Source organism: Sciurus carolinensis, chromosome 3 (genome assembly GCF_902686445.1).
Source record: "Sciurus carolinensis chromosome 3, mSciCar1.2, whole genome shotgun sequence".
NCBI classification, from domain to species: Eukaryota; Metazoa; Chordata; class Mammalia; order Rodentia; family Sciuridae; genus Sciurus; species Sciurus carolinensis.
The window spans coordinates 38,378,221-38,406,126 of NC_062215.1; the positions used below are offsets into that span (position 1 = coordinate 38,378,221).

Sequence of the window (27,906 nt, forward strand, 5' to 3'; positions counted from 1 at the left end):
GGTGGTCATAGTTCTTGGTCTCAGGGAATTTACATTCTGACCCAGCCCTGGCCCTAGATTTCAGTCAGAAGAGGAAGAAAGAGAGCCCTTAAGGAGCTCCCAATCTGACAGAAGAAGTAGGCTGAATATAATCCCAGGACACAGTGGAGGGAGGAAGAAATCATTCACACCCGAACAGCAACCCCCACACACTACACCCAGCTGGCAAGTCGGGCTGATCTTGCAAGGACTTTTTAGCAAGTGAACACAGGAGAGCCGGGTTGAGGTGTTGCAATAAGTACAAGTGGAAGAGGAAAAGGAACTTTCCTCCATTCTGCCCTCCCCTTCCCCCTCCCGCCAGAAAGGCATTTCTGGAAGTCTCCAGTTGTTCAGGGACCTAGGCAGCTGCTCTGTGTCCAAGTCCATCATCCCCTCAGCTGTCACTCTGCTCCCAAAATAGCAGTGGTGTTGGGGGGGAGGGAGATTGTTTATCTGGGATGGAGGTGGAGATGGGGTATTATGGCTGTGCCTGGGGAGGGGATCTGCTGGGGGGTTCCCGTCCCTTCTGGATCTTTCTCTTGTTCTTTGTGGTACGAGTGTCTGAGGCTCCCGGGACTACCCCTGAGCCTGGTGCTCAAGGGGCAGAGGACAGTCAGCATCTCCACGTGGTCGTGACTGTCCAGTCAGGGGAGGGGGAGGACCCTGAGTATCAATGACAGACTCCAGGGACACCTGCCCCTGTGTCCAAATATGGTCTGGAGTCACTGGCTGGAGTGATAAAGTCTCCTGGGTCAGGGTTGGGAGGGGCAGACCGAGGCCGGTGACCGAGGGAGACAAGAGAACTCCATAGCAGCATCCTAGGAGAAGCGCCTTGTTGAGAGGGTGAGCTGCCCGGGAGGCCACAGGGAGAGGGCACTGGGAACCTTCAGGCCTGCTGCGAGATGGCAGTGCAGGCCTTCAATACGCTGGCTTCACCCACCTGGACTGGGAGGCATGGGGACTCAAGCTCTGAGCAAATGTTATAATGTCCTTCAGGAGCTATGATTTTGGGGGTGCTTGGGTGGGTCCCTTCCATGCAGAATCCCTGCCCTCCACCCTGGTGGTGTCCTGGAGCCCTGGACCTCAGGCCAGGAGCCCTGCCCTGGGTCTGAACTGAGGGGTTAACCAGACAGAGCTGCCCTGTCCAGACAGATGGCCGAGGTGGAAGCAGCGCAGCTGAAGGAGGAAGGGAACCGGCACTTCCAGTGCCAGGACTACAAGGCGGCGACGAAGAGCTACAGCCAGGCCCTGAAGCTGACCAAGGACAAGTCACTGCTGGCCACGCTCTATCGGAATCGGGCAGCCTGTGGCCTAAAAATGGTCTGCACGGGGGTCTGGGGGCTCTTGGGACTGGGAGGTAGGGCTGGGAGGCAGCCCCTGTCCTGATAGGAATTGGCCATTGTCCTAGCCGTGTCACCTGGGCACAGGGTGCAGAGAAGGGTGCCTCCTACTGCCCAACCCGCTGCTCTGGAGGGAGACGTTCACCCAGTTCACAATCAGCCAAATGCCAGGGGCTTTTCAGATGGAATTTCAGGGCAGCTTAAGAATAGCCCTTCGAGGTATCTGTTGCTGTCATCTCCATGTTGCAGACAAGAAACTCAGGGCTCAGAGGGCTCCATGAACTTGTCCTAGCTCTCCCAGGTGGTCGAAGAGCCCAGACTCAAGCCGGTTCACTTTCCCATGCCTGAGGCTGCCCAGCAGCAAACACTCTCTGGTGGCCTCTGCCGTGGGCCCCCATCAGTTGTCTCCTTCCCCTCCCCCATTTCTCAGGAGAGCTACGTCCAGGCAGCTTCAGATGCCTCAAGAGGTGAGTTTCCCAACCCCTGGCTCTGCCTCTCCCAGCGTGGTTTGTATTGGGTTTTGATTTGGTTATTATTTTTTTTAAGGAAACAGTGATAGTCTGGAGTGAGTTCAGAAGGGATAGAACCAGTCAGGTGTGGTGGCACATGCCTGTAATCCTAGCAATTTAGGAGGCTGAGGCAGGAGGATCACAAGTATCAAGGGCAGCCTCGTCAATTTAGCAAGGCCCTGTCTCAAAATAAAAAATAAAAAGAGCTAGAGGTGTAGCTTAGTGGTAGAGCACCTCTGGATTTAATCTCCAGTAATATACACACACTCACATATACACATACATTCACACGCACACGAAGGGAGGGAGGGAACCAGAAACAGCTGAGGGAAGCAGCAGTATCCTCCAGGAAGGCAACTCTCAGGTGGACAGAGAGGCTGCCTTCAAATACCTAAAATGTTGTCACAAGGAAGCAGGGTTGTATTTCATCTCAGGGACTCCAGAGCCAGATTTAGGATAAAAGGACAAGTTATAGGGAATATATTTGGGGTAGAAAGAGGGAAGCGTTTTCTAACAGAGCTGCCTGGCTGTCTTGAGAAGGAGGGAGCTCCTGTTGCGGAAGATGCGCAAGCACCAATCAGATGAGCCCTGACAAGACTGGAACTGAATGAGATGACTCTTAAGCTCTTCCAGTCTTAAGACTCTGTGGATCTTACTCTTTCTCTAACAAAAAGGTGGTATGGGTCAGATAGTCCACATGGGCGGATAATCTTCGAGGAAGACAGGATCCTGGAGTTGGAGCTGGGGTGGAAGTAGGGAGAGGTGGTCTGCATCCTGGTCCCCTGCGACTCTGCCCGGGGTCTGTCCTCTCTAGCCATAGACATCAACTCCTCAGACATCAAGGCTCTGTACCGGCGATGCCAGGCCCTGGAGCACCTAGGCAAGTTGGACCAGGCCTTCAAGGATGTGCAGCGCTGTGCCACCCTTGAGCCACGAAACCAGAACTTCCAGGAGACACTGAGGAGGCTCAGCACCAGCATCCAGGAGAAGGTAGCTGGATCTCTACCCATAAACCTTGGGTTCCCATCCACTTCCTAGTAGGGATGATGGGTGAAGGAAGCAGGACCCCAGGACAGAGCCAGCCCTACCTTCACACTCTGAATTGGAGATAGCCAGGGGCACCAGCAGGCTCCACAGGGCTGCTGAACCAGTGCACCAACCTCTGAGTGATTAAAATGTGTTGTGATGCTGTCTGAGGGCACAGGACAGCCAGGGCTAGAAGCTTCCAGTTGGAAGCTTCAAAACAACTATGATCACTTAGCTTTTAAATGTCTAAGGGAATTGTTTATTCTAAAGTTGGGCTGATGTTTCCTTCTCTTCCAAGACTATTATGATGACCACACAGGCTAATCAATGTAACTAGATTGAGAGTATCATGGGGCAAAGACTTAATTTTATTCCCTGTTCTATCACCAACATCTAGAACAGCATCTGGTACACAGTTGTTATTCAGTTAACTTTTGTTTAATGAATAAATGGATGTGCCAGGGCAGAGTAAATTTTTAAAATTTTTTTTCTTATTATTTATACATGACAGTAGAATGTATTTTGACATATTATACATATATGGAGTATAACTTCTTATTCTTCATGATGTAGAGTTACACAGGTCATGAAATCATATATACACACAGGGTAGTAATGTCTGATTCATTCTATTATCTTTCCTATTCCCATTCTCTTCCCCCTCACCCGCTTATTGTGAGTTAGCAACTGCATATCAGAGGAAATATTCGGTCTTTGGTTTTTTGGGATGGGCTTATTTCCAGAAGAAACTTTTAATATTTACCGAGATGAAAAGACAGAAATAATGTGATCCCTCCTGCCTCCCGCATGAATCCCTCCTCTCTTCTCAGCTTCGTGTGCAATTTTCTACAGACTCGAGGGTACAGAACATGTTTGAGATCCTGTTGGACCAAAACAGTGATGCTGATAAGCTGGAAAAGGTGAGTGACAGGCTACGCCACTCAGCCAGCAGAGGGCGCTCTCGGACCCGCGGCTCTGGGTGCTGGGTTCCTCCTGGACTCTGCACTTAAACGCCCTGACCTGTTCAGAACGAAAGGCTGGGGTCCTTGGTCCTTGAAGAACATGGAGGGAAATTAGCGCAAAGTCAAGCACGTTAGAAAACAGTGCCAGAGTGAATCCGGTGTGGAGAGTCACGTAGCAGGGTCCGATCCTGTCTCTAAGATTCTGATATTTTATTCATCATAGATTTTTTTGGCAATGATTTTGATTTTTAAGAACATTGCACTAAGCTCTTATTTACCTGGATTACTAGCTTTTTGGGTGCCTCTTTAAATTTTGCACCCAAGGGGAATGCCTCACTCGCCTCACAGTAATTTTAGAACCGAGAAACAATGACAAATTTAAATAATGTTTTATTTCATTTAGAAGTATTGCAAAGTCATTCAGAAACCTTAAACTATGTACTGATACAATCATCTTCTTAACCAAATGTGATGCTGTGTTTTTTATGTTCCCTTCTAGTCCTCCTTTGGAAAAAAAAAAAAAAAAAAAAAGAATGTCAAACATTTGAGTGTTTTACATTTACAAGAACTCAAAAGACAGTGCCTGGGGGTGGGAGTTGTTAGTTTTATAGTCAGAAAATCCCCAATATGCAAATATCTTTTTTTCCCCCCCAGTATTGGAGTTCTCTACACTGAGCTACATCTGCAGAACTTTTTGTTTTATTGGAGAGGGGGTCTTTTTAAGTTGTGCAAATTGGCCTTGAACTTGTGATCCTCTTGCCATGGCCTCTTGAGTAACTGGGATTACAGGTGTGTTTATCACCACACCCAGCTTGGAGTCTTTTTTATATACATAGTTTAGACGTAGATGGAAACAATACCCCAATTTTTATTTATTTATTTTTTTATGTGGTGCTGAGGACCGAACCCATTGCCCCACACACGCCAGGCAAGAACTCTACCACTGAGCTACAACCCCAGCCCTTGGAGTCTTTTTATCTATAATTTTATTAAGTGTTTTTTTTGCTTTGGTTCTTGTTTTTTTTTTTTTTTTTTTTTTAACTAGGAATTTAACCCAAGTGTGCTTAACCCCTGAACCACATCCCCAGTCTATTTTATATTTTACTTAGATATAGGTTCTTGCTAAGTTGCTTAGAGTCTCACTAAATTGCTAAGGCTGGCTTTGAACTCACAATCCTCCTGCCTCAGCCTCCTGAGTCACTGGGATTATTGGCATGTCCTCCGCCTCTGGCTTGCTTTTTGTTTTTGTTTTGTGGGTCCCCTCTCCCTCCAGTTCTGGGCATCATACCTAGGGCCTTGTTATGCTAGGCAAGTGCTCTACCACTGAGCTACATTTCCAACCCTTATCCGTGACTTTAAATGGCTGCTATCTATTTTGAGTTGGTCTTTATGCAGGTTACTTTGACTTCTTTTTGAATTATGTTTTTGGGTTGTGTTTCCAGGAATGGGATTATAAGAGACTATAATGATGTTCTGAGGACCCATAGCTTGCACCAACCTCTGTACTTGGTCCATGAACAAAACCTCAGCTTTGACCCTCCTTGTCTCTTTCTTCCTTCAGGCTGCCAACAACCTCATTGTGCTGGGCAGGGAGGAAGCAGGGGCTGAGAGGATCTTCCAGAACAATGGAGTGGCCCTGCTGCTGCAGCTTCTGGACACTAAGAGGCCTGAGCTGGTGCTGGCTGCTGTGCGAACTCTGTCAGGCATGTGCAGTGGCCACCGAGCTAGGGTGAGGACCTGGGGACTGTCATGCTCAGTGCAGGTGGCTGCCAGTCCAAGGATTTGGAGGGAGACATATGGTCATGACTGTGATGGGCATAAAGGGAACCGGATAACAAGTCTAGAGCGTTTTCCTGTCCTCCAACCGTGGTTGTATGGACCCTGAAAAGAGTGTTTCAGGCCTTTTCTGTTTGAACTGGAAGTGGGTTTGATGAAACAAAAGTAAGGTACTGAGAGTGGTTTATAGGAAGAAACTGAATGAAAGGCATGCTAGTTCATATGTTTTTCTGACTGTCTTTGAAACCCAATGTGTATTTCACACTCACACCACTTTACCATATGATCTTGCTATGTTGCAAGGGCTCAGTATCTCCGTGTGATGAGAGGCTGCTGTTTTGGGTGGTGTATGTCTTCACCTTTGGAAAGACGTTTCCCAGGCTGCGGGACTCGTGAGAGGGTGCCCGTTTCCCTACGTCTTGGAGTGGGATAGAAGTGATGTTACCCACCCTTCACGTGTATGGCAGCCCAGAAGGATAGAGAGTGCAGCTGACTGTGGTTCTTGATGGGGGTCTAGGCCACGGCGATTCTGCATGCAGTCCGCATAGACCGAATCTGTGGCCTCATGTCTGTGGAGAACGAGGAGATGTCTCTGGCGGTCTGCAACCTGCTCCAGGCCATCATTGACTCCCTGTCTGGGGAGGACAAGCGGGAGCATCGAGGGAAGGAGGAGGCCCTGGTTCTAGGTAGGAAATGTTCTGTTTTGGAGCAAGTGGTCTCAAAGGAACAGTCAGTCACCAGACTGGGCATTTCCTGTGTGTGGAGGTGACCTGGTTATTTATTTATTTGTTATTTATTTATTTACTAGTATTGGGGATTAAACCCAAGGCCCTTTACCATTGAACTACATCCCCAACCCTTTTTATTTTTTATTTCAAGACAGGATCTCACTTAGTTGATTCTTTAAGGCCTTGTTAAATTGCTAAGGCTGGCCTTGAACTTGACATCCTCCTACCTCAGTGTCTTGAATTGCTGGGATCACAGGCGTGTGCCACCATGCCTAGTGTTTTCTGATGATAAAAGTGTGAAAGGTATAACAACAGTATTTAGAGTAGCCAAAAAGGTGGAAAATACACAAGTGTCAAACGGGCATGATAATGCACGCCTATAATCCAGCAACTCCGGAAGCTGAGGCAGGAGAATTGCAAGTTTGAGGTCAGCCTCAGCAACTTAGCAAGATAGACGGGCTGGGAATTTGGCTCAGTGGTAGAGGACACCAGGGTTCAATCTCCAACATCATTAAAAAAAAGTGTCTATCATGGATGACTAGAGAATCAAAATATGGCATATGCATGCAATGGAATATTATTCAGTCTTAACAAAGAAGGTAGTTTTGACATGCTACAACATGGATGAACCTTGAAGACACTACACTAAATGAAGTAAGCCAGTTGCAAAAGGACAAATAAACATGTGATTCTAGTTATTTGATGTAACTTGTGGAGTCAAACTCAAAGAGACAGAAAGTAGAAAGGTGGTTGCCGGCAAGTGAGGAAAGGGCAATGGGGAGTTATTGTTTAATGAATACAGAGTTTCAGTTTTGTAAGATGAAAAATTTTCTGTGGATGAATAGTGGTGATGTTTGTACTACAATATGAAGATACTTAATGATACTAAAGAGTACACTTAAAATGGCTAAAATGATAAATATTGCATTATGTATATTATATCCCAATTTTAAAAAGAGTTACACAGGCTTACTAGAGAAATTTGGGGAAATATAGAAATATGTAAGGATGAGAAAAAATACCTGTAACCACTCATTCAGTAATCACTATTATCATCACCATGTGTGCCTGTCCAATTTCTATGCATATAAATACAAATATTCATATAGATATCTATTTAATGAAATTGGAATTCTGCTTTGAATAGTTTCATGATTTTATCTTCCCTGAGTATTGTATTAGTATTTCATACCATTTAAAATTCTTCTTCTTCTTTTTTGGTACTGGGATTGAACTCAGGGGTGCTCTACCACTGATCTACATCCCCAGCCCTTTTTATTTTTTATTTTTTTTAGGTGCTGGGGATCGAACCTAGGGCCTTATACTTGCAAGGCAAGCGCTCTACCGACTGAGCTATCTCCCCAGCCCCGCCCTTTTTATTTTTTAAGACAAGATCTCACTAAGTTGCTTAGGGCCTTGCTAAGTTGCTGAGGCTGGCCTTGAACTTGGGATCCTCCTGCCCCAGCCTCCCAAGTTGCTCGGATTACAGGCATGGGCCACCATGCCTGGCTTGGCATTTGCCTTGCAACATCCATGGTGGGCAGGGAAGTCCTGGCGTCACAGGCAGAGGCTGGAATTCAGGCTCCCAGGACATCTGAGTCTGGGAGGGAGTCAAATGTCTGTAAGGAATATAAATTTCCTTTTTAGAAAGCATTTTATTAAATCAGTTTATTAAAAACTACATACAGTGTCCCTGGATCTCTGCCAGTCATTGCCAGGAAGTGAAGAACTTTCTAAGAACCTGAGCTATTTAAGGGCTATTGTGGAAGACAAGGTTCAGAGTGGCTGAGAACCCCAGGGGTGTTGTCTAGGGATTTCCTTATTTTTGGGGGGTGATATGGGCAATATCATAGTCCCCTGGGACATTCACATATCCAGAAAGTAGTGGATTCAATATTTCCAGGGTCCTTCTAGAAGCCTCTGCCATTCCTGATACTGTCTATCTGAGATATTCTACTCCTTGCTCTTGACCTCTATCCTCTGTTCCTCAGACACCAAGAAGGACCTGAAGCAGATCACCAGTCACCTGCTTGACATGCTGGTCAGTAAGAAGGTGTCTGGCCAGGGTAGGGACCAGGCGCTGAACCTGCTCAATAAGAATGTCCCCAGGAAGGACCTTGCCATTCATGACAACTCCCGCACCATCTATGTGGTAGATAACGGTGAGGAGATGGGAGGGTTTGGGGCTCACATGGCCTTCGAGTGGGCACCAGGTTTCTGCATGGAGCAGAAAGCAGAAGAGATTTTCTAGCAGACAGTTAGTAAATTCATCAGATCCAGGTTTACCTCTTCCCTAAACTGTCTTCTTTAATTGTTCAGGAATCATATATGTGGCTTTATAATCTGCTCTGGCTAATTCTCTCATGGGTTTTATGCCTGTTTCTAAAAGGTTCAAGTCAACCTCTATGGGTGTGAAATTTATCTTTCGATGTTATACTTCTCTTGTTTGCTTTTCACAGATCTCAGTAAAATGCATATGCATTTGCTTACATCTTACAAATCACAGGTCACTGCAGTGCTTAAGGCCTGGCCTATGTTATTTCCCCCCACTTCTGGTCTTCTCTGCATATTTTTAAGTGGGACATCAGCAGCCACCTCTGCTCTCTGCACTAGGATCTAGGCTCAACCATATGGTTTATAGGATGGGGCACCATCCTATAAAGAAAAGCACCAGAATGAATAACATTTGGGTTAAAATACAGTGGATTTAAAAATTCTGAGACATTAATTCAAAGCTGCAGCGTTGAGCTCCTTGGGTAAAGCAAACTGGGGTGGAGTAAAGCTTCCATTAGGAGATCAAATCTGGCATGAGCTCTTGGCCCAGGGAAGGGGCAAAGGCTGACAAGGAGGCCGTCCAGTGTTCTAATAGAAAAGGAATGAGATGCTCAAAGCCAGAGCAGGATGGGAACAAAGAGATGAGATTGGGGAGGTGACGGGAAGTAGAGCAGGTGCCTTGGGGAGCCAGGCTGGGGAGTTTGGGTTGCTTCATGGGGCTTCTTTCAGTCCTACCAAGCACTTTTTTTGTGTGTCTGGTTGTGACATAATAAATATATATTTGGCACCTGCTTCCTGGCACACAACCCCTAAACCTGTTGGAATCTCCAAAGTGATAAGGTCCTCTTATGCTAATGAGAAGACTAGTGACTGGGGAATCTGGAAAGACCCAGGACGAGGGGGGAGGTTTCCAGGGGAGCCAACCATGTGATTAGAGGTTGGAACTTTCTGTCCCATCCCTCAACTCCCACCCCACCTCTGACCTCTGAGACTCCATGTAAGAAGTTCTAACTGAAGGATTCTGAGAGCGTCCAGGTTGGTGAGGTGCTGGGAGGGTGGCACCCCTGGAGAGGATTTGGGAGTGCCATGCCCCTACCCAGACCTCGCCCTGTGCATCTCTTCCATCTGGCTCTTCCTGATTGCATCCTTCATAATAAACTGAAAATCTAGTAAATAATGTTTTCCTGAGTTCTGTGAGATCTTCTAGCAAATTTTAAAACTGAAGGAGGGGAAATCATTTGTAGCCAGTTCAGACAGAAGTGGGAAATGTGGAACCTACCACTTGGGACCAGCATCTGAATTGGAGGCAGACTTTGGGCCTGAGCCCTTAGCCTCTCGGGTCAGCGTTAACCCCAGGTAGAGTGTCCGAGTTGAACTGAATTGCAGGACACCCAGCTGGCATCGGATGTGAAGTACAGAGAGGAGTAACAGAGAGGGAACAGAAGTTTTCCTTAAAGTGATAACATACACATAGCACAAAAAATTGCAGCTAAGCATTTTTTAATTCCTTCTTAACACCCATATTTACCCTGACTGTTCTTCCCACATACCCCTACCACCCAAGGTCTGGCCAACTCCCAGGCACCTCTAAGAGTTGGCCCTGAGATCAAACTATCTGTTGTCCTGGAGGCAGTGTAGCCTAATGGTCAACAGTGGGGACTTTGATATCAGATATCATGGGGAGATATCTACATCTCTTGCCAGCTACACGATCTTGTGCGACTCTCTTGGCTTCTCTAAGCCTTGGCTTTCTGCTCTGAAAGATGGGAATAATGATTCCTAATCAGAAGGTTAGTTTTAGGATGAGGTCAGGTATACTTTGGCACACAGCAGGTGCTCAAAATGAGTTGCAAGTCTTGTTGAAGCCAACTATCCCTTCTGTGGTGTAACTACCCAGTATCATACCTTCCTTAAACATCGTATGTCTGCTTTCCATACTACTTTGAAGGCGGGACCTAAAAGGTACACATTTAATCCTTCACTTATTCCACAACCACATGACTATCAAACTAGTCTGATGGAGAAAGTCTTTGAAGAATCTCCACCAAAGATGATAGTGATAAATAGTAAATATAGTATTGCCTAAATTAATAATGGATTGGATTGAGTGACAATTATGTCTCTGGATTGGCACCAGGCTGTTTCTGCATATTGTTTTTTTTTTAAATCTTATTGAACCCTCAATCTCAATAAGGGAGGTAGTATTATATCCATTTTATAATCAAAGGAACTGAGGCCTAGAGAAAAGAGAAGACAAAATAGTATGTGAGGATGACTGCATGTCTGCTCACAGAGTGTTAGTACCTGAGTGCTCTGAGATCAACTCATCTTCATTTTCAAAATGTGAAAATAGTCCCACAGAGGATGGTGGATCACTGAAGGTAGGGGCAGAGCCCGGTGGAGAACCTGTCTCTTGTCCCCATTCCAGTGCCCTAGACTCTGCTGTCTATAAAGACAGGGCTGGAGTGAAACCAGGGATAGGACATTGCTGAGTGAGGGGCTGAGTGAGGAGCTCAGCAGGAATCTCACCTTTGCCCCTATCTCCCTGTAGGCCTGAGGAAGATCCTGAAGGTAGTGGGACAGGTTCCAGATCTGCCCTCCTGCCTGCCCCTGACTGACAACACCCGCATGCTGGCCTCCATTCTCATTAACAAGCTCTATGATGACCTGCGCTGTGACCCGGAGCGTGATCATTTCCGAAAGATCTGTGAGGAGTATATCACGTGAGTCTCCTGGAGGCCTCGGGGTCGCTCTGTGTTAGGTCTCTGTGGTTGTTTAACAGATTATCCCCAAACTTAGCAGCTTAATAAACATCAGCTTGCAGGGTGGGTGGTTCTGGCTCAGGGTCAATCCTAGGTTGGCCTGGGCTATAGCCATTCAAAGACTTGACTGGGCTTCCAAGATGGCGCACTCACATGGTTGGCATGCTGGTGCTGGCTGTTGGTGGGAGGTCTCAGTTCCTCCCACGTGGACTCTCCTCAGGCTGCTGAAGAGTCCTCACCATGGCAGCTGGCTTCCCTGAGTGATGATCCAGGGGAGAGCACGGGGAAGGGCAACGTCTTTCACACTCCAGCCCCGGCAGCCACCCACATCACTTGCACCACATTCTAGTCATTAGATGCAAGTCCTTAAATCTGGCCTTAACCCACTGTGTGTCCCAAGTTGTCAAGTCTGCAAATATCACAACAAAATTAATACAGTTGCATTAAAATAGGTGGAAATCATTATCTAGATCTTAAATGTAGATTATATTATTTAATATTATAATTGTTATAGTCATAATATATACTGCTATTACATATTGTATACTGTATTTAAGTTTTTGTAGTATTCTACATCCAGGACGATGCCACAAAATGGGTTAAGGGAAGAGAATTACATTCCACCTTTTGAAGGGGGAGTGTCAGTATATTTTTGGACAAGAGGTGGGGACATGGCTCAATGGTAGAGCGGCCTACCTAGCATGTACAAGGCCTTGGGTTCAAAGTTCGGCACTGAAAACAACAAAAAACTGGGCATATTTTAAGCCTACCACAGTCTCTGATGGTTAAGAGGAACACCCATGGGCTGGTCAGGTGGGAAGCAGGCTCTCTGGAGACTTTAAGAACTGAGTGGTCTAGAGAGTAGGTGGGGTGGGACCCTCTGAAGCCCAGTGCCCTGGGTCTTCTTCTTGCTGCTCCATTATCTCAGATGCTCTGTCTGGGTCTCCATTTCTCCTTATGTGACCTCTCCCTTCTCCTCCTACTGCTATATGACCTTTTAACTGTTGCAGTGATTTGCAAACTGGTAAACTCTTCAGATTTCTGGGACACGGCCCATGGCTCAGTAGTGGGGGGGATGATCAGGAAGCCAGGGCTGAGCCTGGTGAAGCTCAGGTGCCTGTATTGTGCTTCTCCTTTCTCTCTTCTCAGGGTCTGCAAACGGTTTCCATAAATGGCCAGAGAAGAAATATTTTAGTCTTTTCAGAACAGACATATATTTCTTTTTAATTATTACAATAATTACTATTAATTATATTATTATTATTACAATGCTGGAGATTAAACCCAGGGGTGTACAACAACAAGCTACATTTCCAGCCCATTTTTATCTTTTATTTCTAGACAGCTAAGTTGCTAAGACTAGCCTTGAACTTTCTGCCTCAGCTTCTCAAGTAGCTGGGATTATAGGTGGGCACCACCGTGCCTGGCTTACCTATTTTTTAAAAAACCCTTTCAAATACAAAAATGCTTCTCTGCTCCCCAGATCTGCCAGTCCCTGCTCTATCCTATGGCATTTACTGACCCCCAACTTTGGTTCTCTTAGAGCTCCTCATGGTGTCCCTGCATTTTCCTACACAGCTCCAGCTTTTCCTACTACTTCCAGAGCTCCCCATGAGATCCCAAATTGGGTTCCACATCCTCACTGGACAGGGGAAGGGGCTGAGATGTGATGCCAAGCCATCCAGTGCACAGGCACCGTGCCAGGTCCCCCGGCCCCTGAAGCTATGGGGCCATCCGTCCCTCCAAATGCACAGTTGCTGGCCGCTGTGGACTCTGGCTGGAGGTCCACAGCTCTTGCCTATCTGTAGGACCTGCCTCAGCTGCGGACTGTCTCACCTTTCCCAGGGCAGCCAGCATCTACTGTCTTGTCCCTCACCCCAACTTAAAACAACTTTGCTGGGTGTCCCAGCTCCATAGTCTTCCTTGACTGAGGCTTTGTGGTGACTGCATTGCAGCCCAATGCCTCCCTCTACCTAGTCCAGCTTCCTAACTACAACTACTACTATCCTCAGTTTAGGAATTGAGAATCTAAAGTTCAGAGAGGTTCTGTGAGTTGCCCAATGTCCACAGCATATGAGTTGTAGAATCACAACGCAAATCCAAATCTTTCTGCCTCCACATCTCACACTCTTTCCACAAACTTGGACCTGTTATCTTGACAATCCTTACCCTCTGTTTTAGGGGCAAGTTTGACCCCCAGGACATGGACAAGAATGTGAATGCCATTCAGACAGTGTCTGGCATCCTGCAGGGGCCCTTTGACCTGGGCAATCAGCTACTGGGAATGAAAGGCGTTATGGAGATGATGGTGGCTCTGTGTGGCTCAGAGCGAGAGGCTGACCAGCTGGTGGCCGTGGAGGCCCTCATCCACGCCTCCACCAAGCTCAGCCGTGCCACCTTCATCATCACCAATGGCGTGTCATTGCTCAAAAACATCTACAAGACCACCAAAAATGAGAAGATCAAGATCCGCACACTGGTGGTGAGTAGGCTTATACCACCTACCCAGAGCCAGACACCATGCTGAGCACTGGGCACCCCAGGTAGAACAAGGCTGCTCTCCATTCTTGAGGAGACACCACACCAGGGGCACCCAGACCCCTAGGGTTCCCCAGAGTGACATGTGAGGACAGTGATTCAGAATGGCAGGTCTTGCATTTGGCCCTGGGATGTTTGCCTCATGAGTTTTGTCCAGAAAGCATTTTCAGAATGAATGCTAAGAAGCCAGTTTCCTTCATCAGCTTGTTTGTGGCAGTTAAGCCTGTTTCCCTTTTCCATTTTCATTTTACTGAAATTACATCCATTGATCTTTTCTTTATCTCGTGAACAATTACAGAAAAGATTTGAGTCATTGATCCGGTTTTTTATTCATATCAATTTTTAAAAGAAAACTGATCTTAACCTCTGCCATGGTGAATTTCTTTAAACAAAAGATTTTTTTTCTCTAACAAGAATATAATTTTCCCTGGGTTAAATTTTGCACATCCGAATTGGTCCCTCGTAGGACATTACTTCTCTGCGGTTTTTTGTGCCCTAACTAGGCGGACCATCGCAGTTGCAGATGGTTAACATCCTCTCAGGTGGATTTTTCAAAATACCTGTGAGATCGGCATAGCAGGAGAGTGGGGCCAGGGTAAAGGTCGCCAACTCTGTGAGAACCTAGAGGGTTCTGGGAGAGCATTTAGGAAGATTTGAGAGATTTGGCAAGATGTGTAGTAGGCATATAGCTGTGTCCAGACAGAGAGAAAGAGAGAGGTATTCTGGCCACAGGAGCCTGTTAAGCAAGGCCTGGTCCCAAGCCTTGGTGTCCCTGATCCTGCACATGTCTGTTCCTCCACAGGGACTCTGTAAGCTCGGCTCTGCAGGTGGCACAGACTATGGTCTCAGGCAGTTTGCTGAAGGGTCGACAGAGAAGCTGGCCAAGCAGTGTCGCAAGTAAGAGGGTTGTTTTCCAGCCCCTCCCAATGGACTTCCATGTAGGGGTCTCTGGGCTGCACTGTGGCGGGTGGTGAAAGGCCCGTCACCCGCTCTCCACCTCCCTGAGGTCACTTCACTGTCTTTACTGGAGCTCTGTCACCTTCCCCAGCAGTTCTCCCTCCCCACTTCCAGGTGGCTGTGTAATGCGGCCATAGACACCCGAACCCGGCGCTGGGCAGTGGAGGGCCTGGCCTACCTCACACTGGATGCTGATGTGAAGGACGACTTTGTCCAGGACATCCCTGCTTTGCATGCCATGTTCGAGCTGGCCAAGGCAAGTGTGGTCCTGACCTCCAACCTGGGGCAAGGGCTACTGGATTCAGGACCCTCCAATCCTTGTGTAAATCTGGGTGGGCCACCTCCCTCTTTCTGACCTTCATCTTACCTGGTTGTAAGTGCCTTCTTGGCAGAGGGAGGATGAGCAAGAAGACGGCATGTTTGCCTGTGGCCATGAGGGAGTGAGGTCCTGAGGCATTTGGGGCAGTGCCTTGTCGGGGTACCCGGGACTCCCAGCCTTGGGCACGGTCAAGATGGCGCCTGGCACTGAGCCAAAAGCGGTTGGCTATACAGTATTAGCTAGTTAACAATGTGATTAGTGCATGCCTCTCTCGTGTGCCTATTCTATACCTACAGCTGTTCGCCGTTTACCTCGTGTACTCTCCCTTGATTGGTTGAAGTGTATATAAGCTTGGTAACTTCCTGGGAGGAGGGAGTAGAAGCGAGGAAGAAGAGTGCGAGCGAGGGCGAGAGCCGAGCGGGAGAAGCGGAGCGACCGGAGCAGGCGAGAGTTAAGCAGAGGGAAAGAGAGCGAGAGAAGGCGTGTCTCCCTCGAGACACGACAAACGTCTGAAGCTTTGGAAGTTTATTGTGCACAGTCTTCCTTTCTTTCCCTCTTTTCTATCCCCTTCTCTCTTTTCTTTCTCTCGCTCTCTTTCCCTCTGCTTAACTCTCGCCTGCTCCGGTCGCTCCGCTTCTCCTGCTCGGGCTCACGCCTGCTTTGGCCGCTCCGCTTCTCCCGCTCGGCTCTCGCCCTCGCTCGCACTCTTCTTCCTCGCTTCTACTCCCTCCTCCCAGGAAGTTACCAAGCTTATATACACTTCAACCAATCAAGGGAGAGTACACGAGGTAAACGGCGAACAGTTGTAGGTATAGAATAGGCACACGAGAGAGGCATGCACTAATCACATTGTTAACTAGCTAATACTGTATAGCCAACCGCTTTTGGCTCAGCGCCAGGCACCATCTTGACCGTGCCCAAGGCTGGGAGTCCCGGGTACCCCGACAGTGCCTCACCTCCTCTGGAAGCGTGGGAAGGATTTCCAGCAGAGCCAGACGAGAAGGCCAGCTCCCACCCGAGCCCCGACTCCAGTTAGTGGGATGTGAGTGGGCTGGGCTTCTGAAAGGCGCCAAGCAAGACGCTGGGTGAGAAGACTCCTGGCCTACTGTGGAAGTGCTGCTGGGGGTTCAGGAGGCATTTCTGCCACCCTCTAAGAGCAAAGCCAGTTCCCCTCTTCCTGTGCCACTTGTACTTCTCCAAGCCGAGTCCCACCAGCCACACGCCTCCCAAACCAACTTGCCTGCCATGTCAGGGAGCTGTCTTGGAAGCAGAGTCTGATTCCAAAGTTCCTTTCTGCCTTTCCCCTAACCCGGTGCCTCCAGACCAGTGACAAGACCATTCTGTACTCAGTGGCCACCACACTGGTGAACTGCACCAATAGCTACGACGTCAAGGAGGTCATCCCTGAGCTGGTGCAGCTGGCCAAGTTCTCCAAGCAGCATGTGCCTGAGGAGCACCCCAAGGTGAGTACAGGCTGGCCCCGGAGGGGGCTCTGCCACTAGACCCCCGAAAGAAGTGGAATGGGAAAAAAAAAAAAAAAAAAACCCGTGATGCAGGCAGCTAGCTCTGTAGAATATGTTTGGGAGGGTTTGGGATGAGAGACGGATCTGTTGAGGGGGATAATGGTAAATTTCCCCACCAGATGGTGCTCATGCTTTTCCTTTGTTTTGATTTTCTGTCTTGGGAGAACAAACAAGTTTGAGAGTTAGACACAGAGTGGTGATAAACATGGCTTTCATATGTGGAAACCAGACAATTAAAAAAAAAAAAAAAAAAAAAGGGCTGGGGTTGTAGCTTAGTGGTAGAGTGCTTTACCTAGCATGAGTGAGGCACTGAGTTTGATTCTCAGCACCACATAAAAAAATGAATAAATATATAAAATAAAGGTATTTAAAAAAGAGCGAAAAAGAGGGAGGATCTCATGAAAATAGAAGGAGACTAGTAAGGAGAGGAAGGGGACCTGGAAGAAGAAGGAAGGGAGGGAAAGGGAAGGTACTAAGGATTGCAATTTATGTTGTTGATTTCAGATATGAGACAGATTTTTTCATATTTCCAAGACTTATAAAAATTTTATTTTCTGGGATATCTGGATTTGGGCATATAGGTGTTGAGGAATAATGAGAGGAGGGATGCAGATGCAGGTCACCATGAGCCCAGATATCACAAATCTCCTTGGGAGCCTAATACAAGAATATGATTTGCATTTAATTACAAATGCAAAATATTCCCAGCTAATAAAATCATGTAGATTTTTTTAAATGATCAAAGTAATAATCCTAGGTTGCAAAACAAAGTGTACAGTAGAGAAGAGAAAATAATCACTCCTCATAATGTCTCCATATAACCACTGTTGGCATTTTGGTAAGTGGTGCTACCTACCAGAGGTTGCTGTTTTTCCATGCATCTTTTTTCTTCCTTTTTTAAAAAATTAAACTCTTTATTTAAACTTTTATTGGTGCAATATACATATACATAATAGTGGGATTTTTTTCCTATAGTTATAATCAGAATGTAGTTACCATTTTGTCTGATTTTGGAAAAATACTTGTTGGAGGAAAGGAACACTTACACTGTGTATGGGATTGTGAATTAGCACAACCACTAGGGAGATCACTCTGGTATTCCTTAAAAGACTAGGAATGGAACGACCCAATGATCCAGCCATACCAGTCCTTGGGATTGTTCCAAAAACTTTAAAGTCAGCATATTTTTGCAGTACATACATACCCAGGTTTCTAGCAACACAGTTCACAATAACCAAGTTATAGAAGCAGCCTAGGTGTCTGTCAACAGATAAATGGATAAGGAAAAAGTATATATACTCAAAGGGATTTCTTCAGCCACAATGAACAAAATTGTCATTTGCAGGAAAATGAATGGAACTTGAGAGCATTATGTTAAGCAAATTAGCCAGACTCAGAAAGTGAAGGGTTATATGTTTTCTCTCATATGTGGAAACTGGAGAGGAAAATAAAGGAGGAAAAGAGAGGGGAATCTCATGAAAATAGAAGGGAGACTAGTGAGGAGAAGAAGGGGACCAGGAGGAAGGAGGGAGGGAGGGAAAGGGAAGGTACTAGGGAACTAAATTGACATGCATGTATGACTATGTCACAGTGAATCCCACTGTTCTGTATAATGCACCAATAAAAATTAATTTAAAAAGCATATAGTATGATGTGCATAGGTTATGTGACAATATTATGCCATTTTATATAAGGGACTTGAGAAAAAGATACTTTGTGTGTTTTGCACAGTGCCATCCCATTCTCTGAATTGTTTTTAAAAGTTGCAGTTGCATTTCAGGCAAGGGTGCATAGCATGTTCTGCTGCTGTGAAGTTCCCTGCACCTAGACATTGCATGAGATATCCATCTCTTCCTCGCCACTCTGAGCTCTCTGAGGATCAGCCTGGAATTGACTTGGGTTTCCAGCAAAACCCACTCCATTGCTGTCTGCTTCATCTGCTGTCCCCTTTTACTCCTTTTACTTCCTGTCTATATCCTACCCCTCCTACCCCAATAGAAAGCCAATCTTTTTAAAGAATTTTAGCTGTAGATGGACACCATATTTTTTATTTTATTTATTTATTTTTATGTGGTGCTGAGGATCAGACCCAGTGCCTCACACATGCCAGGCTAGCACTGTACCACTGAGCCACAATCCCAGCCCAGAGAGTCAACCTTTTGCAAGAAAGTCATCTAGTATTTGGGATCATCTCTTTTTTTTTTTTTTTTTTTTTTTTTTCACTTCACTCTTCTGTGAAAGAGACAGTTATGTCTTTGAGTTTGATTTTTCTTACAGCATCAGCTGCACAGGCTTTGAACTGGGAGTAGGTAGGGCAAAGCAGAGAAGAAGTTCTGATGTTGCAATGAAGAAGCAGGATGTGCTATTTACTGGCTTGCCACAACCTGAGTGGCCATTAATTCAGAAACCAGTGCGGGGCGATGGGGGATTAAGACAAACACACAAACATTTAGATAGAAAAGTGGGATCAGGTGGGAAACTGAACTCTGATTGAGAACAGTGACCCAGAGCTGGTTCCACGCATTTATTATATCAAATGGTTATTTGTGAGAAAATTTCTGCAAAGCATTCAGACTGGAAGTTCACAGCACTGAGGAGACATTGTGGTTATCTTGCTATGCTCTGAATCCTCTATCCTTAGGAGTCAGTGTCTGCGTTTCAAGGTTAGAACTGATAACTCTGAGTGTTGACCTAGAGAGACCCAGGGCTTGTGTTGCCATAGCAACTGGGAAATGCTAACCCTGTACTTGGGCACGAGGGAATCCCAGCACAAGCGCACCACAACCAGGAGGCCATCAGGCACCTCGGTCCTCATCGCTGCTCCCTACACCTGCTGGCAGTTGTTTTGGCAAAGGGAACATAAAGAAGTGTGTTACTTCCATTTGCCTGTATAACACATTGCCACAAACGCAGTGGCCTGAAAACACATTTGTTATCTTACTGCTCTGGAGGTCTCCCTGGGCTAAAGTCCAGTGTCTGCAGGGTTGACTCCTTCTGGAGACTCTGGGGGAGAATCCTATTCCTTGACCAGCTTCTAGAGGCCACCTACATTCATTGACTTGTGACTTGTGAATCACTCCAATGTCTTCTGTTGTCACAACTCCTAGAATTAACTCTGACTTCCTGTGCTGTGGTTACCTTATGATTGTTTTGGGCCTACCTGGGTTTTCCAGGATTATCTCCCCTTCTCCAGTTCCTTCACTTAATCATCTTGGCAAAGTCCCTTTTGTCATGTAAGGTTACACATTCTCAGGTTCCAGGTATTGGACTGTGGGTATCTTTGAGCATCACCATTCAACTTACCCCAAGAAGTCAGAAATGTGCCATCTTAAGTTCCAGTACAGATCTGCCTGGTGCCCAGGTTCCTGTCCCATTGCCTCTCTTCCAACCCCCAGGACAAGAAGGACTTTGTAGACATGCGGGTGAAGAGGCTCCTGAAGGCAGGTGTCATCTCCGCTCTGGCCTGCATGGTGAAAGCGGACAGCGCCATCCTCACTGACCAGACCAAGGAGCTGCTGGCCAGGTGCCACTGCACTGGGCTGGGGCTGGGACTGAGGGGACTGGAGGGCAGGAGGGTGGGCATGGAGATGGAAATGGTGGAGAACTAAATGAGGGGCTGAGTGAGCTACCAGGTGTCTTGGAGAAGAGACTGACAGGGACCAAAAATGAAAAGTGACATGATGGGACAGAATGTGAAGGGTGGAAGCTTGTGTCGGGAGGTGGTCACTGTCCACTCTGGTTGCCTTGTTCCCAGAGATCAAAGGCACAAAGTGCAGCCCCTGGGAGGCTAGCTGGGCAAGATTATGTGCAGTGCCATAGATGCCAGATGGTGCCACATGGGGAAGCACAGTGGGATGGTTGGTGCCTAAACAATGACATTCAAGCAGCCAGGAAGGCCTGGTGGAAGAAAGAGATCCACTCAAATGCAGGGGAAGGAAGGGTTCCAGGCCCAGGAAACAGCATCTGCAAAGACACCAAGAACAGAGGGAGAATTCATGAACTTTGAGTTCGCTTGCATTTTGTCTGGAGCATGGAGGCCCAGGAGGGAATGGTGCTCACAGGGAATTAGGAGACCTGGGAGGAGGCAAGGGCCAGACAGTGGAGGTGCAGTTTCTCCTGGGTGGCAGTGTCCACAAGCAGGAGTAGGGTGACTCTTTGCAGCCTTACTTGGCCTCACTTCCTCCGATGCCACCTAACAACATGACAGCATGACTTATTCTAGGACGGGGCACACAGGGTGCACTCTCCAGGTTTTCCCTGTTCATCCTAGGACTTCCTGGCCTCTGGCTGCTGTCTTGCAATGGAAAAGGGGAGTTGGCAATTTGATCGTTCTCCTTTATCCTTGGTTCTGCAGGGTGTTCTTGGCACTGTGTGACAACCCAAAGGACCGAGGCACCATTGTGGCTCAAGGTGGTGGCAAGGTAATTGGTTAGGATAAAGTCTTTGCTTTCCTAGAAGGTGATCTGCTTCGCAGGAGCACACCGACTGTGTGTGTGTGTGTGTGTGTGTGTGTGTGTGTGTGTGTGTGTGTACCCTCTTGCTTGACCTGAGAATCCTGTATCTCCACCCTACCCCAACCTCCCAGAATACAGTAACTCAGTTATTTGCACTGACTGTTCTCATGGCCTCAAACCAATTTCTACTCGATTGGATGATGTCATGGTGTGTGCTTTGGAACCCCCTTTATCTTCCTTGCTATTGGAAGAAAGCCTGGTGCAAAGATCAAGACCACGGACTTTCCTGTAGACTTGAGTTGAGTTTTGCTCTTCCCCTTTGTAGCTGTGTAACCTTGGGTCAATACTTACTCTCACTGAACCACAATTTCTTCATCTGTAAAACGGGGGTGACATTTCAGAATGTCACCAGGATTACATCAAATCCATGGAAAGCTCATACACAGTAGGAGCTCAATAAATGACTGCTGTTATGAGGAGGCTTGACTTAGACAGAAAGTAAAGAATTCATTTATTGATTATTTCTCCAAAAACTGAAGGAATCTATGGATAGGCGGGTGGAAGTGGGGGTGAAGACCTTGATGATTGGGAACAAGGGGAGTGAGTCTGAGGTTGAGTAGTTATTTTCCAGGACGCTCAAGGGCCAATTATGTTGCAGTCTTCATGAACCTCTCGTGGGACAGAAAGACAGAAAGATGGCAGCTGGGGTGGGAAGATGGGAGAGGGCTCTGGATCTGTGACTTAGTTGTGACTGTGCCCTTCCTTGCAGGCCCTGATCCCGCTGGCTCTGGAGGGCACAGATGTGGGCAAGGTGAAGGCGGCCCATGCTCTGGCCAAGATCGCCGCTGTCTCCAACCCAGATATCGCCTTCCCTGGGGAGCGGGTGGGTATTTGGGACGGATGGGATGGAGCAGTGGGGAGTCTCATCTGCTCTCAAGGGCCTGTCCCCTTATCACCCCACCTGGGAGAGGGACGTGGTGCTGTCTCAGGGTGGGTGATGATTCACCTGGATTCCTGGTCTGGCTGTACCTCTGGCAAACAGGACTATCCTCCCAGAAATTCAGTGATCTCATTTGCAAAGTAAAGGCAATAATCCTGCTTCTGAGGATCATTGTGAAGATGAAATCGGACATGTGGGAAAGTGTTTTGGAAATTGAAGGCTGGCCACCTATAAATGCAGGGAAGGGAGGGGAGATGTGATCCTCACCTGACCTGATCCACGACCCTTCCCCACAGGTATACGAGGTGGTGCGGCCCCTTGTGCGTCTCCTGGACACACAGAGGGATGGACTCCAGAACTACGAGGCTCTCCTGGGCCTCACAAACCTGTCAGGGCGGAGTGACAAACTCCGGTGAGTGGGGTGGGGTGGAGAGAGATGTCCCAGAAAGTTTGGTTGGAATTTCACAGGGCGTGTGCTCAAGCTGCTCTGCTCAGAGGATAGCCTCAAAGGCACTGGGACCAAGCGGGAGGGGTTTGAGCTGGCACCTGCAAAGACCACGCAGAGAATGTGCGAAGACAAAAGGGATCTCCAGTGAGGTGGCATGTTCCTCCCAGGGTGTGGCCGTGTCCAGGATGTTAGGCCATTTAGTTTATACCCACTGGTGCCCCTCCTGGAGCCAAGAGCAGTGGATTCCATGCCACCCAGCTGGCTGACGATGTGGGAGGGACACCTCTAGGATGGACGAATGGTCCCAGGGGGGACCCAAATCCCATATAAGCACTACCAGGCACTCAGGGTCTCTCTTCCTCCACCCACTCACCCCAGACAGAAGATCTTTAAGGAAAGAGCCCTGCCGGACATCGAGAACTACATGTTTGAGAATCATGACCAGCTGCGGCAGGCGGCCACAGAGTGCATGTGCAACATGGTGGTCAACAAGGAGGTGAGGGTTGGGCTCAGGGTGGGATGGGAGAGATCCAGGCAGGGAGGGTCAGGCCTGGCGTGAGATCAGGGGCTCCTGTGATGGGTCCAAACTAACATTTTGACCAGAGAACCCAGGAATCTCTAAATCTTTCCTAGATTACAATCCCTCTCCCTGTAGTCACCCTGAGAAAAACGTATTCACAACATCATATGATTCCAGACTGAGGCTTTGACTCCAAAGCTTGTGATGGATGAGGGGTAAGGTACCATTTTCCTAATCTTCTTAGGCCTGAATAACATCATAGCAAAGCACGATGTAAAACCAGGGCCTATTAGACATTCAGAGAGGCTAGACATGGGGATACAAAGTCATTGTGTAGCCAATCTGGAAGTCCTGGGCCGTGGGAGAATCATTCCAAGCTTCCCCAAAGGGAAGTGAAGCAGGTTCTTCAGGCACCACCCCCTCCTGCCTGCCTCTTTTGCTGGTGCCAAGTTGAATGCAGAGGTGGTGCAGCCTGCTCAGTGGAGAATCCCTTATTCTCTTTGATCTTTTAATTGGAGGAATTTCACCCAACCAATCAGGGAAGGCTTCCAGGGTGGTGGCCTGGGCAAGCTAATGGAAGAAGGAAAACGCCAGGGATCCTGGATCAGAGAACTTCAGATGCGTGCCCCCTTTCTTCTTCCCCTGCCTCTCCCAGGAGGCACAGGTGGGGACATTTTTCTCTGAACCAGGCCCCTCCCTCCCACAGGTTCAGGAGAGGTTCCTGGCGGATGGGAATGACCGGTTGAAGCTGGTGGTCCTGCTCTGTGGGGAGGATGATGACAAAGTCCAGAATGCAGCTGCTGGAGCCCTGGCCATGCTGACAGCAGCGCACAAGAAACTGTGCATCAAGATGACCCAAGTGGTAAGTGTGGGTCCTGGGGACAGGAAGAGGCTGGGCGTGCTCCAGAGAATCTCCCCACTGCTGTCCCAGATGATCCTCTGGGGAGGCCAGTCCACAGGGCAACCCCTGCCAGTCCCCATTTCTGCTCCTACGGCCTAAAGAGAGGAGGTCTGTATCCTTTGGCTTCTTACAGTCATTATTTGAACCTCCTAAGTATGCCAGCTTAAATTCTCTCTTTGTAGTTTTTCATCCATTATCTTCAATGGTACATATAACTCATTACTTAAGAACCCAACAATACATCTGGGCACCACGGTGCACATCTGTAATGCCAGGGACCCAGGAAGCTGAGGCAGGAGAATCATGAATTTAAGAGAACTTCAGATGCATGCCCCCTTTCTTCTTTGTAAGGCCACAACTTTGTAAGACCCTGTCTCAAAATTAATAAAAATAAATGGACCAAGGGTATAGCTCAGTGGTAGAGCACTTGCCCAGCATGTGCAAGGCCCTGGGTTAGATCCCCTGTACTGAAAAGAACAGTAATACCAATAATACCAACAATGCTCACTGAGCTGCTGGGCTCCTGAGCTCCTCAGAGAAGCATGGGAGTGGTTGGGATGCTGCGGGGAGCTTATGGTTTGGTGAAAAGGCTGCAGGTTCCCTAAAGTGGCTATGAGGAGTAGCTCCTAAGGTGGCCTGTGGTCACAGTAGCAGGTGTGATGGGACTAATGTTGACACAAAGATGGGGGTTCAAAATGCAACTTTCCTTATTCGACCAAACTGAGTGTGCACTCATGCCCACTGATGGGAAAAAATGTGAACCTCTCATTTTAAATGTACTCATGTCTGGTGAAACAGGTTTTTTTTTTTTTTTTTTTTTTTTTTTTTTTTTTTGGTGCTGGGGATTTGAACCCAGGGCCTTGTGCTCACGAGGCAAGCACTCTACCAACTGAGCTACATCCCCAACCCCTGAGGCAGGCTTTTAAAAATAGATAATTTAAGGTATGTGTGTATGTGTATGCATGCATGTGTGCATGTATGCGTGTGTGTGTGTGTGTGTGTGTGTGTGTGTTTTCTACATTCCAAGGGCTTAAGCTGTGGTGGCACCAGAGGCCTCTGCTGGATCTACATGGTCTTTGGACTTCAGCTTCTTTCCCTACAGCAAACTTCTCAAAACTGTAATGTGTGTAAAAATCACCCAGAAAGCTTGGGAAAACAGTTTTCCCAGGTATTCTGGTTCAGTAGATTGGGGTTGGGGAGCTTGGGTCTGCAGATCACATTTTAAAACCATTGCGTTCAAGCCGCTTCTGCTGGAACACCTGTGGAATACCCAGGGCTGCTCTGCGTCTCCTTGCACTAACTGTATGCCAGGTGTTGCCCTTAGCCTTTACACATAATGCATTACTTATTCCTCCCAACAACTCTGTGAAATGAGTATTATTATTACCTTTCATTTACAGACGAGGAAACTGAGGTACAGAACAATAACTAGCCCAAGACCACAGTTAGTTAGGAAGGGACTAGATTCCTTCAGGATTGCCACCCTACTCCTGGTGCTTCATTCTTCCTGAGGGGTTCAGTATTCTTGGCCATATTCTTGTCCCATGCTGGGGGCATTCGGGGGAATTATGAAACTTTCCAGGCCCATCTTTTGTACAACCCTGAGTCCATATTGGATGCTGGGCATCTCTGTTGTCTCACCTCAGCTGGGGTATGCCCAGGGAAGCCAGGCTATAGTTTCTCCTGCCTGGGATCCTGATTGAGTTTCTATCCTTTCCCTTAAGACCCCAGTGACATCCCACAGAGGCCCATTAGCAGACATTTATGAGCATACAAGCTGTCCTTGAAACTTCCACAGCTAGATGAGCTTTCATTTCCTATCCCTGGGTCAGGAGACTCAGTGTAGAGTGTCAAAAATGTACTTAGAAACTTGAAAGCCAGGTATTTGTCTTTTCCTCCCCTCTGAGTTGATCTCTGCATCTAAGAGCAGTGCATGCAGAAAGCAATCCCTGCAGACAAAGGACGGATGAAGGCATGAAAAAGCCCAGGGAAAAACTTTGGATTGGTGTCAGGTCACCTGCCCACACCCGCTTATTGAACACCCATGCTAAACTCTTTTCATGAATCATCTCATTAGTCAGCGTGATGTTAGAGGCAGGCAGAACAGAAGACAGAGAAGATTTCTGAAGCTTAGAGAGGGTAAATAGCTTAATTGAGGCCGTTGGTTGGTAAATGCTGGCTAGGACTAGCACACTGGTTCTTTGACTACAAAACCCATGCAGGTGCCTATTCTGTTCTGCTGCCTGGTGTGTGTTTATTGAATGATAAAGGAATCAGTCTCCTGGTTCGACTCGGTTTTATCAGTGTGTCCTAGGGTGAGCAGAGTGGTCTAGAGTCCTGCTTCCTCATGTACAGTAATTGGACATCTTCATTACTGTGGATGGTGAATTGAGGAAAAATGGAAGAGAGGATTCCCTCCAGCCTCTGGTGTTGATTCTAGGCAAAACCAAGGCTGGTGCAGAGCGTGCCTCCCTGCCTGGAGCTCTAGTTTCCAAAGGCACTCAGTCTGGCAGAAGCAGGCATTGCCCATTGCCCAGGGTGAGAATTACTGTTCTGAACACTCCATATCCCCATTCTGCTCAGACATGCAGTAAGCCTATCTCATTACTCTCAAGTTGCTTAAGCCATGAATAGCTGGAGGATTTTAATCCTCTACTCTTTCCAGATGTGTGGCCACACGCTAAGTTACTTGACTGTAAGTTTGACCAATGCTTTCTACTTATCTTGTCCCCAAATCTCCTCTCTCCATCTCCCTCCTGATTCCTTGAATCCTCCTTTACCTATTCTGCCCTTTCCAGACATCCCAGTGGTTGGAGATCCTGCAGCGGCTTTGCCTGCATGACCAGCTGTCAGTCCAACACCGGGGCCTGGTCATTGCCTACAACCTGCTGGCAGCTGATGCTGAGCTGGCCAAGAAGCTGGTGGAAAGCGAGCTGCTGGAAATCCTGACTGTGGTGGGCAAACAGGAGCCAGACGAGAAGAAGGCAGCAGTGGTTCAGACGGCCCGGGAATGTCTCATCAAGTGCATGGATTATGGCTTCATTAAGCCAGTGTCATAGACAAGGGTCCCCAGGGGTGCTGAGGCTGGTTCTGTACTGTGTCAAGTCCTGAACTGGGTACTTCCAGAGTGTCAGTTCATTTGGGGATCATAGCAGTGACAATTAGTCTCAATATAAAGGAAAAAATTTGTTTCCTGAGTTGTGAATCTTCCCCTTTGTGCTAAGAAAGTTTCGTTGTTTCTGGCTCTCTTGCTCCCTGCCTCCTTACATGTGTCAAGTTCCAGAAGTTCCTAGAATAATTTTCATCTGTAATTAGAAGACAGGTTGGATAATTTTATCTGTACCCATTCTGAAGGTCAGGATAATGGGCTGAAGTTCTTTATATTTTGGAAAACGGATTGTGTGGTAAGGTAGAAACTAACAGGCATGTGACTATAAAGATTAATGCTGTTGTATTTGAATTCTGACTTGAGCTGGTTTTCATACCCTCTCTCCCACAATGTTGAATCAGGATGTCCAGAATTGCTTTTTCATCTGAAGTGCCCTATCCTAGCCCTGTATCCTTTTCCCTTCACCCCACCATGATGGAAGTACAGCTTATGTCCTGCACAGTGGTATCATCCTTGAAATTTGCTTGGGAAAGTCTTCCAAGCAAAATGGACACAATGAATGTAAATAAAACTCAAAGTACTTTAAGCAAAAATTACATTTATCTTGGCCACCCAGGGAAAGGCCTGACATGGTCGTTAGACCCAGTGGTTCAAAGTTATCACTAATATTATTCTCTGCGTATGGATCTTTTTCTCCCTCTCATCTCCCCACTCCATATATCTTGTCTTGACTTCCTCTGGGTGTTGACCTCATTCTCTGGAAGGCTCTCTCCATGTGGGAGGAAAAATAGTCTCCACAGCA

General features: G+C 47.3%; 1 protein-coding gene across 2 annotated transcripts; it reads left to right on the forward strand.

The window, feature by feature from the left end:
• The first annotated feature begins 753 nt into the window (after nt 1-753).
• Unc45b (unc-45 myosin chaperone B) lies at nt 754-27,455 on the forward strand. 2 transcript variants are annotated; one of them, XM_047547260.1, is made up of 20 exons: nt 754-861; nt 1,171-1,338; nt 1,789-1,825; nt 2,682-2,857; nt 3,724-3,813; nt 5,417-5,584; nt 6,149-6,317; nt 8,351-8,521; nt 11,185-11,356; nt 13,577-13,877; nt 14,736-14,830; nt 15,005-15,146; nt 16,532-16,672; nt 20,128-20,255; nt 21,087-21,153; nt 21,956-22,069; nt 22,423-22,538; nt 22,953-23,070; nt 23,801-23,956; nt 26,794-27,455. In XM_047547260.1, the coding sequence occupies exons 2-20, from the start codon at nt 1,171-1,173 to the stop codon at nt 27,052-27,054; spliced, it is 2,790 nt and encodes a 929-aa protein (XP_047403216.1). In that variant the 5' UTR covers nt 754-861; the 3' UTR covers nt 27,055-27,455. The 2 variants fall into 2 exon arrangements, with proteins under 2 accessions (XP_047403216.1, XP_047403215.1); XM_047547259.1 differs by having other exon boundaries at nt 776-861; nt 1,167-1,338.
• The last annotated feature ends 451 nt before the right edge of the window (nt 27,456-27,906 follow it).

What these genes read in the sequence shown, in the direction of transcription:
- Unc45b (XM_047547260.1), top strand. Translation starts at nt 1,171, where the DNA reads ATGGCCGAGGTGGAAGCAGCGCAGCTGAAGGAGGAAGGGAACCGGCAC. An exon ending in CTGGCCAAGCAGTGTCGCAA is followed by an intron (nt 14,831 to 15,004) that starts GTAAGAGGGTTG and finishes CCCCACTTCCAG; the next exon opens with GTGGCTGTGTAATGCGGCCA. An exon ending in GCATCAAGATGACCCAAGTG is followed by an intron (nt 23,957 to 26,793) that starts GTAAGTGTGGGT and finishes TGCCCTTTCCAG; the next exon opens with ACATCCCAGTGGTTGGAGAT.